At 51.8% G+C, this 11,029-nt stretch overlaps 1 protein-coding gene across 1 annotated transcript; it reads right to left on the bottom strand.

The window, feature by feature from the left end:
• Positions 1 to 514: 514 nt before the first annotated feature.
• Positions 515 to 2,047, bottom strand: LOC125533194 (E3 ubiquitin-protein ligase WAV3-like). Its single transcript, XM_048696933.2, has one exon. It carries the CDS (start codon positions 1,889 to 1,891, stop codon positions 515 to 517), a length of 1,377 nt encoding a protein of 458 aa, XP_048552890.2. The 5' UTR covers positions 1,892 to 2,047.
• Between the last annotated feature and the right edge of the window lie 8,982 nt (positions 2,048 to 11,029).

Consider the following 11,029-nt stretch of genomic DNA (forward strand, 5'->3'; position numbering starts at 1 on the left):
CCTGCTAAAAGGTCTAGAGCTAGTTGAGAAGTTGGGCTGCACCCATGTCACATGTGAGTCTGATTGTTTGGAGTTAATCAACGCATGCAATGGGGAGTTGGAGATCTTTGGTCCTTATATTGCAGCCTTAGCTGACTGTTTTGTAAGAGCTAAGATGATCAATGAAGTTACTTTCAAACACAGCCCAAGGGAAGCCAATCGAGTTGTTCACCATATGGCTAAGCACTCTTATGATACTTAATTTTCTTTTGAATGGGATGGAGATCCACCCAATTTCGTTCTTCCTTATGTACGTAATAAATGATGTAACTCTTTTAGCTGAGAAATAAAGTACCGAGAGGTTTTCCCGTAAAAAAAATACGATGCATACTAACAAGGTCCAAATTTAACTGAAACCGCATAATGTATCCATCCCCCATTCCACATTTCTTAAGCTAACCAGATAAGTAGTAGTAGTAATAGACTAGCCTAGCAGGCTAGCACTACACCTCTAGGTCACCATGCCAGCTTTGGCTTAGCTGCCGCCATTGTTCGGAGCAAAGTTGATCGCACCGTTGTGCATTGTTGTCGTCGCCGGCGACTGCTGCCGCATTTCACGTATCTTCCGGGATGAATCCACCATGTTCTTCATTGCCGGCGTAGCGAACGCTCCTGCCGCCGCCCCAAACGCAATCGCCGACGATTCTGAATAAAAATGCCCACGTGCCGCCGATCCTGCTGTCATGGCGGGCGCCATGCTACCAAACAGGCTCGCAGACGAGGCACGCTGCTGCTCATGGGAGCTCATGCCGGACAGCAGGGTTGAGCGGCCCGTCTGCTCGTACTCACGCCTGGTCGCCACGCGAGCGCTGAGCTCTCCTAGCTCGTACACCAGCGCCATGCACCGGGCGTCGCCGGCCAGATTGCCTGCCGCCGCCTTCTGCCGTCTGTCCAGTATCCTTGCGGCCTCGGCGTAGTCGCCGCGCTCGGCGGCCGCTCTCGCTGCCGCGATGTCTTGTGTTGCCTCCACTCGGAAACGCTCCACCTCGACCTCTATGGATGGCTCTTGGTCCGTCGTCACCTCCGCCGGCCTCTGCACAATGGCGTCCTCGCCGGCCACCTCCATCGACTTCCCCGTCGCCGTGTCTTTGTAGGTGCAGCTCGCCTTGATAAGAGGTGTGGCCATGGCGTCATCGTCTGTGACACCGGCGACTCTTGGCACGTCCACCAACAGCAGGAAGCGCCTCTCCTCGTCGGCGTAGAGTTCGCCAATATCCACCGAGGCGGCACGTCCGTACGCAAGGACGCGGCTCTCATGGCGACCGGACTTGACGTCCCGGACGCGCACGTCAGGGTGTGGGCACGTGATGGCGATCCATGCCTCCTGTGCGGTGACGGAAAGGAGGCCGCCAATGCACTGCGCGAACGCGTCCTGCACCACCGCCTGGTTCTCGATGAAGGAGTACGTGCCGCCGGTCAGCTCAGCGACGGCGTGCATGGCCGCCGGATCATATTCGGTACCGAAGCCGAACGTGTGTATCGGCGCCATCGGGCGGCCACCTCTTCTCGCCAGGGAGCGTGGCACCAGATATTGGTAGCTTCTTTGCTGCTGGTAACTGTCCTTGCCGTCCGAGAGCAGGATGATGCTGGCGACGGTGTTCTTGTGCTGGCGGCCGTCGAGTACCTTGGCGGCCATCTTAAGGCCCTTGAGGATATTTGTGAAGCCATCGGCGTAGAGCGACTGCACGGCGAGCTTCGCAGAGGCCTTCCCGGCTACCGACATGCGCGCCAGCGGGGTGACCCGGCGAGCGTGGTCCGAGAAGGACACGACGCTGAGCCGGTCGGCGGGGCCAAGGTTGTCCACGACGAACCCCATCGCGTCCTTCAGTAGCTCGAGCTTCTGGCCGGTCATGCTCCCGCTGACGTCGAGCACCGTCACGAGGTCGACCGGCGTTTTTTCGGCGGTGGACGCCACGCCGGGAGCTTTGGCGTGCACCAGCACGGCGAAGCCGTCGTGGGCCGTGCCCCTCGCCACGGCCGGAATCTCGCAGTGTGTCTTGAGGACGAGCGCTTCTTGGACTACGCTCTGGCGATCGAGTGGCGGCTCCACGACGGTCTCGTCGTCGTCGTACACGCAGGTCTCCGGGACGTTGTCTGTCCGGAACGGCAAGCTTGTCTGCACAGGCCCCGGCTGCATGAGCGTGTACTTGGAGAGGGGGTTCTCCGTGGCCGGGGGCAGTCCAGATCCAAAATAGCCCGTCGCTGACGGGGAAGAGAAGGGGTTGGCCGTGGACCGGTGCACCGGCTGCGCGGGCGAGCCACCGAAGGAGAAGGGGTTGGCCGTGGACAGATGCTCCGGCTGCGCGGGCGAGAAGGACCCATGCACCGTTCGGGCCGCGGGCGAGACGCCGAACGTGGTGGTGCGCGCGGCGTCGCAGACCGGACAGGTGGCCGCGGTGCCGGAGCGGGGGTGGAAGCAGGCGGGGCACCGGCTCTCCATGGATCGATCGGCGAGAACCGGGGATCGATCGAACGTGTTGGCGGTGGTGTGGATGTATGGATGGATTCGAGTTGAAGATGTTTGAATTTGTGCACGTATTTATAGGCAATGCAAACCGATAGAGGAGAGGTGTAGTCAGCGTGAATCTGGCGCCAACTCAACTGCGTTCGGTGGACGCTAAGGAAGAAGCATGGATCGATATGGAACTGGAAGACATGGCAGCAGAGGCAGACTCGGTTTAGGACTTTAGGCTAGTTTAGCCACAGCCCAAATACACGGCAGTAAAAACACGCTGTTCATTCTCTCGTATGTTATGTTCTTGTTTCGACTTCAGCAAGCAGCCTCATTTTGTTCTGTACTATTCATACGAGCCAATGTTGTGATTATTTTTGGGCAAAATTGTACGGAGAAAACAAATGCTTGCTATTTCTAACCTGCTAATTGGTGCATGCTTAGGCCTCCTTTCAAAGGATTTTCATACGGATTTTGAAGGACTAGAATCCTTGGGAATCTTTACTATGTTGGTTGTTTGATTCACATGATTAAGGATTTTTTTACTACTTTCCATAAGATTTTTAGCATCCACTCAAAACCTTTTTGAAAGAACCCTTTGTTTTTCCTATGATGCAGTCAAACAACACAAAATCTTGTAAGGTCGAGATGAGCATGCTACTTCAATCCTATATTTTTTCTATTCTCACGTTTTTAAAATCTTGTAGTGGATATGCCCATTCTAATTGTAGATAATGTTATCTGATCATTATGCTGCTGGTTTCAGATGATTCAAAGTTGCATGCCATCTTTCAAGCACAACGCTCCACTTGCATAAGATAAATACAGATGCGCCACTTTGAAGCTTCAGCCGAGACCATAATTTCCTTTTAGATGAACCGAGATCATAGTTTTGTACCCTGAGGACGGAGGCAACTTAGAATTGGATGTTTGGGAGGCTGAAATTTGGAAGGAAAAGAAATCAAAATTCTAACTTTACGGTATCAAAAAATCATGAAACAATATACACATATACAAGGATATGATGTATAAGAGCAACTCTAGCAGACCCTGCAAAACACGCGAAACCGTAAAATTTCGAGGAGTATGTGGGCTCGGCCCAATTTTCCGGCCAAAACAGAACCCGCATACTCGCCCGACCGTAAAAAAAAATTGCCGCGGCCTGCAAACCGCACGCCCCGACCACTATATCTACGGTTCCGCAGCGCGTTTGCGGGTCGAAACCCTATCCCCCGCTGCCGCCGAGCCACGCAATTCCCCACCCCCTTCTCCACATTTCTCGCCGCCGGCGACGACCTCCCCGCCTCCAGCCGCCATGTGGGGCCGCATGTGGACCTTCGGGCGGCTCCGGCAGCAGATCCGGCAGCGGAAGCGACCCCGAGCGCGAGCGGCGCGTCCGGTTGGACGGCGCGAGGAAGCGTGGGGCCTGAAAGTGGACCAACCGCGGCCTGTCGCCGCCGGCGAGCTTCCGCATCCGCGAGACAGGGGAGTACGACTGCCGGCGAGCTTCCTCTGTCGCGTCCTTCTCCTCTGCGGCAAGATCTTCCTACACCGGGAGCTCCTCCTCTTCCGGCGCGGGCCTTCTCCCCGTGAAGAGGGAGTGGTCGGAGGAGCCGGACAACTTCGAGTTCGTCCCCGTCAAGGAGGAGCCTGAGGAGCCCGCTCCGCTCGGCCGCCGCGGAGTCGTCGGGACGGAAGACTCCGTCTCCGACGTCGACGCGGTTGCGGCCGCCATTGCCGAGCGAAGCGTGCGCGAGGAGGCGGAGCGCCGGCGCCACGCCGAGGAGGTCGAAGACCTCCAGTGGCGGCAGGCGGTCGCCGCCAACCTCGCCACCAAAGAGAAGGACGAGGAGTGACGCCGCATCTGCGGGGAGCAGAGGGCGAAGTACATCGACCACTGCAGATCCGGCGAGGAGGATTGAGCTCCTCCACGGCGTCGTCAATGGCCGCGACCTCGCCACCGTGAAATCCCCACCCCTCTAGTACTAGTATTAATGTAGTATGTAGTATGAACTAGTTTTTGTAGTGTTTGATCATGTAAAATCTATGTAGACGTGATCGCGTCCACGAGGTGCAATTTCTCCCGCGAAACTGCAAACGCGTTTTACAGATCGAGATTTTACGGGGTCCGCTATAGTTGCTCTAATTGTATATATGTGTAGAATTTCACGAAGAAGTAACCTTCAATTGTGAGCTGCACAAAGAAAACAAATTCATGGATTTTGAGAATGAACTGTGCATGTGCTAAAAAGTCACATATTTGTTTTATTTTTTTGTAGCTCTCATTTTAACGTTTCATATTATGAAACTTTACACACATTTATATCATGTCTCTGGATATATATGTGTTTTCGGAATTTTTGGAAACATAAAAGTATAAATTCGACCTCCATTTGGCCTTTTCGCAACTTACACTGCTTTAGACCTAGCATGTGTGGTTCAGAGATCAAACCTCGTTTGTTTGTCCCAACATGAAACTATACGCCCCGGATTCGCTGACTTGGACATCTATCTCTTCTGCTCGTTTTTGATCCGACGGTCCATGGAAGAAAAGTCAGGCTCCTGTAGCTGAGACTTATCTGCGTATTGGGAAGATGACGCTGCTGCAGAGTTGTACACAAACACTTGTCCAACGATCGAGATTGATTCTCTGGCCTAGCTACTTGCATGGTACTCACTCCGTCCGAAAATACTTGTCGGAGAAATAGGTAAAAATGAATGTATCTAAAAATTAAAATACGTCTAGATACATTCATTTCTCGGACAAGTATTTCCGGACGAAGGAAGTATGATATATTCAGATGTTAAGAACCCACAATGCAGACCCATCAAAAGCAAACAATATCATTTGTCCTACAAGGACATGAAGACATATATACTGTATATTTCGCTAAGCACATCTGAATTAAGTGCTTGATTCATCAAGTCTATAGTTTCGACCCCGATACTCTGTTATTCACTTGAACGTCACTAACCAACTCTGGGAATTTGCACGACGCGATTGGATGTGTCTACGATAAGCCTGACACGGGTCGTGCGGTGGTCCATGGTCAACGGCTTTGTTTCTAGAACGACTTGACAAAAGAGGTACGGGTTGCCTTTCCTGATGATCCTCTCGGCCTTGTGTGCCTTGAGACCAAGGACCCCTGGCCATGAGCGTCGCTGGTATATCATCAAGTTTGCTTCGGTCGATCGCCTTTTCTTCCTCCTTGTGTTGTCTACTCCAACCTAGAAAGAAGGCAAGCATGCTTCAAGTAAAACTTCGGTCATCCCTCTAAACCTCCGCCCAAACTCGGCCAACCTTGTCTGCAAGATGATCTATGTTTCTTTTTCCTCTAATTTGGTGACAAACCATGCGTACCTTTTTTAGTTTCAATGATGATGACATGGTGACCTCTGCAACCGGCTCCAGCTCCTCAGCCCCCATTATGATTTTTCACCGCCTTGGACAATTACTAGATACAACGGTAGAATCAGACGGCCGGCCGGAATCTTGAAGGACAACAAATAAACATGACATGAGTCGGCAAATTCATCTACAGTGCATGCAAAGCGGCAGGAATCGGCTATCGATCGACGGATCGGCCGGCACGTACACTACTAGTACTAGCAAGTTTATGATCATGGAAAGGGGGGTCGAGACCAACCGGAGCACAAGGCAATGAGACAAGGAGAATTGAGTAAGATAAGGCGACGAACAAGATCGTCGTACGTACCTGGATAATAAGCACGTACGGAGGCGGCACACTGGAGGCGAGTCACGATTAGGGTTAATTTAGCTAATACAGACGTTTTATCCTGGCCGGCCGGTGAGATCCGGAATTTCTGTAGCAGTTTAACAGCCAGTCGGACCCACATGTCATACAGCTGTCATGCACATATTTGTTGAGGGAAAATATACCGTTTCCTTTTTTTAGGGGAAATACCATTAACTTTTTTTTCCTCATCCATTGATAGGCCAAAAGGTGGTTGGTCAGTACAAGCGTTACCACTAATGGGCTGCTTCGTTACAAACGATTCAGTTTTCAGAAGACCTCCTAGTCGCTGCTCGTGAGCGAGCCCAAATAGGCCAGCCCACACTGGGAAAGGTCGCTTGAAAGTTTTTTTTTGCTGGATGAATTTATCTTCGGTTTTCTATATACAAATAATGTCCAGGGTGTTTAAACACTACACATGACGACCAGCTGGTAGCATACTTGCTGCTTTCGCCAAGAGATCAACTTCAAAATTTTCTTCACGTGCACGTCCTTCATGCACTAGCTCCACATCCGGAGTAGCAATTAGCATCATCTTGATATCATCAATAATCATTGATGATGGGCCACAAAAACTTTTCCTCAAATGTTTAATCATCGCTTGACAATCTGTAGCTACTCTAACCTGGCTTAGATTTAGATCAGCCGCAAGAGCCCGAGCTTTCGAGCATGCCTTCGCTTCAAGGATCTCAGGTCCACCAATCCTTCAAAGCTTTTTTTTTTTTGAATGTTGATAATAGATCTACCAAATTCATTAATCAGGAGAAAAAGAGTTGGTCCAGTTTATAAGGAAAACCGGACCCAAAAACCATATAAACGGGGCCTTTCGGCAAACAACACACACATCCACACGAGCCACAGGTCCCTCTGCCCGGATCCACTTCCAAAACGATGCTCCCAAGAGAGAACGCGACGCTAAATAGCGCCGCCATCGTTCGATCTAAACTAGATCAAGGGTTTCCCCCGGAGCACGTCGAGAAAGGCAAGGTGAGAGCAGCTACATCGATGCCTCCAACGAGGGAGCGCCGCCATCGACGACTCCGGCCGCAACCGGAGTACGACTTTTGCCGGCAGTCTCACCTGCATAGTCCGAGCCTAGGATCCGGTCAGCCTACACACCTAACCACTACACCTGCCTCCACGGCCAACCGCACCTCCCCGGTAAGCTCGACGTGCTTCCAACCTAGCATCTGCGGCCCCCACTGGACGGAGGATGCAACCCCCAACAACGCCATTCGTCTCCCATCAGAAGGATGCAACCAAACACGACGCCATTCGTCTCCTCGAGGATGCAACGCATGCCACCCATTCCTCTCCCGACGAAGGATGCAACAACCGCAACAAGGCCATTCCTCTCCCTCCAGCCACCACCATCTCGTCCTCCCACCCGAAGCAGCGTCGAGCTTACCGAACCACCATCAAGAGGATGTAACACCGAGAAAGGATGCCATTCATCTCCCACAACTTCTCCCGCGCAGAGAACAACAAGCGCACTCGCCGCCCCGGAACAGACTGCGGCCACGCAACTACACCGCCAACTGCCGCCGAGCGCGAACTGCAACCGCATCATGGCGCGAAACGCAGCCAGCAGTAGCGGACGGCCAGCGAACTGACAAGCACATTGGCCTTCCCCACACGGGCTCAGCACGGCCGCGCCAGATTTGCGCCAACTCGTTGCACACCCATCTCCACCTCGCGCTCTGGTGGCCACGCCAGATCCGCGTCGCCCTGCTGCAGTCCTCCCTCCACCTCGCGCGCCGGCGGCCGCGCTGGATCCGAGCCACCCCGCTGCAATCCCCCCTCCACCTCGTGGGCCGGCGGCCGCGCCAGATCCACGCCGTGCGCGCCAAGGCGCAGCAAGGACGCACCCTCCCTACGCGCACGCCGACGACTGCGTCGACCGCCAGCCAGGAACCCGACGACGCCTCGTCGAGATCCACATCCCCGTGGCCGAGCCGCCCCGCGCAGCTCGTGCACCTCACGAGACGGAGAAGACCCCGCTGCCGCCGACGCCGCACGGGCTTTGCCCGGCGACGCACTCCGGCGGCGGCAAGGGAGGTAGGGAGGGGTGGGTAGGTGGCCGGCGGCGGCGGTATAGGGTTCTCCCGGGCCGCTGCGGGGAGCGACACGGGAGTCAAACTATCCTACATTCCTATGTCATCTCTGCATATCGCCGAACATGCTCATGTGTGGCCACTTCGGGATACAGCAACATCTACATTAATTTTCATTACTCCCTTTAATCCATCTCCTTTGCCTCTGCTGCGAGACACCAACTTTCATTTGCTTCCGTTGTAGCACCAAGAGTTAAGATCACCCTATATACTTATTTATGAAGGCCATTGTGGACAGTGTACTCTAAAAAACTTGCTCATGTTTGGCCTTCTGCCTCGTCCACCAGATTGCCCACAAAATGACTAGCATCTTTGCAAATTCCCCCGTCTGCGGGCGTCATCCCATCTATGTTGCCGCTTAGCGAGAACGGGGTCGACCCAATTCCCCCGCCTGCGGGCATTAACCCATCTATTTTTTGCTCATGTGAGAAAATAGGATCCACCAGGTTTCAGTAGAAATACAAAAGGTACCAGGCACAAGCCTACGTCCAAGCCTGCCAGCAGTGTCATACCTCTATTGTCGACGAGTTGATGGTTCTTGATACCAATGATGTCCCGTTGGTGCTGTAGAATACCAATGATCGTTCCTGATACGTTGCATGGCTCGGTGACTTTGAGCCTAAAATATCATTTAAATGTCCATTGTGTTCCATGCACTTTTACCCATGGCATTAAACCCACATGGGCAGGGCTTCGACATATTTTGGCCCATGGGCAGCGTCTGAACCCTACGCGGCTAGTCATGGTAGGGCGTGGATATAACTCTGTGTTGACGGGCATGTCGAAACTCGATCCGACAAGCGGACATGTGGTGCCATATTATCGTATGTGACCCTAACCATTTAACTTCTAAACTTTTATTTCTGTGATGTGGGCATGTGCATGGAGTCCTTCGTTTGGCCTCTTGAAGTCATTTGTTTGAATTGCTGATGTCATTTATGTTTGATAATATCATAAATCTTATTTTAATTTTGTGTTTTAGTATTAGGTAACATATTTCCATATGTGTGTTGACTTGCCTGTCGGGTACCACCCTTCTTCTCCTCGGAACGTCAGGTCCGTCAAAAGAAAGTGTGGTGTTTGTGCGCTTGGCATGGTTTTTATGCACACGGGCATGATTATATGCCGACATGGCACACATGAGTAAGTTGGGTATGGGATGGGATTGTAATATGCGCCCTATAGTTGGCCCACTATCATCCTAGTAACCAAATCTCCAGCCCCCTGAGCGGCACCATCCACCCCCCCCCCCCCCCCACCCCCCTCGGTCACCATGAACCTCAATAGCACACCCACCTTCACACCTTCTCTCTCTCCCCCTCCCTCCTCCCCCTCCCCCTTCTCTCTCTCTCTCTCTCCCTTCCCGGTCCACCGCCCATCAGCCTCCTCCAGCCACATGCCTCCTACATGATAATACTCATGGAGGCACACATTGTGCGAAACGTTGGGTGCAGCCCTCCACTGCAAACAGAGAAAAAAGTTTTAGAAACATCAATTGTGCATCATTATTGCATTCTCGCATGCTAAAATTCAAGGGAATTTAAAATTTTAACATTTACAAACCATGTCTTGCATATGACTGTGTATTAAATTGTGCTTTATGCAAAACTATGAAAAATTCTAAACAATTATCTAATTAAATGAAGTTATGCTATTACTTAAGACATCTGTCTTTAAATTAATACTATTGGTTTATGACTACATATATGGTCCAGAGATAGAAGTATAGTAAACCATAAGGCCTAAAGTGCAAAGTGCACATGTATCGAATTCAAGCCATAACATATCAGCTAAAATTAAATTTAGTGAAACAAAACTTGTTTATATTACATCAAAGAGTTCAATCTAGCTCGAGTCGTGTGTGTACCAAATTTAGTGTACCACTCCGAAGAGGCGACTGGATAGGCGAAACCATTGCCTCCTTCATGGGCGACGCCGCCGGTCCGTGCGTCCTCTGTTGTTTGCTTCGGCAATTGGAAGGGATGGGAACCTCGGTGGTTTGGCTTCGACTGTAGATAGGGTAGGCTTCGTGTGGGTAGCGTTGTCTGGCGGTGATGGCGACGACGCATCCAAGAATAATGCCTCACTCTAGTCTCATCTTGACGGCATCCATGGTGACATTGGGGACCGGTGGGCTCAGCTTCCCTTTGACCCTTCCGGTCATGTGGTTTAGGTGTTCGGTCAGTGGTTGTCGTCCGTGCAGTGTCACCGGTGGGCGAGAGAGGATGGTTGTTTGCGCTTGGCATCGACAACGAACGGCTAACGGTGGCTCCAGGACTCTTGGAGGTTGGGCAAGATCCCCGTCCGACACACTGCAATGACATAGGCCTTGCCCACGACGGGCTTTTTCATCGACTCACAACACCCTTCTGGGCTCTACCATTCTAGCGACCAAAGCAGACACTCTACAACACTTTTAGTAGATTTCTAAATTGCCATTCCGGCTTCCTCGCGGACCACGGAAATTGGGAATAATATGCGAAACATAGTTTGCGCTGATATTAAACAAATCATTTTTCGTATAGTTTTTCATCCTGTCATTTCCAAATATTTTCTTCGGGCAAAGTTGTCCTTCTAGTTCTTTTTCTAGATCAATTTTGTTTTATATCAATTGGGCATTAAAGAGATTGACTCTGTTGGCTCGGATTGTTTCGTAGTGTAGAATTGAC

This window comes from Triticum urartu, chromosome 1A (genome assembly GCF_056163025.1).
Source record: "Triticum urartu cultivar PI428250 chromosome 1A, HENAU_Tu73, whole genome shotgun sequence".
Lineage (NCBI taxonomy): Eukaryota > Viridiplantae > Streptophyta > Magnoliopsida > Poales > Poaceae > Triticum > Triticum urartu.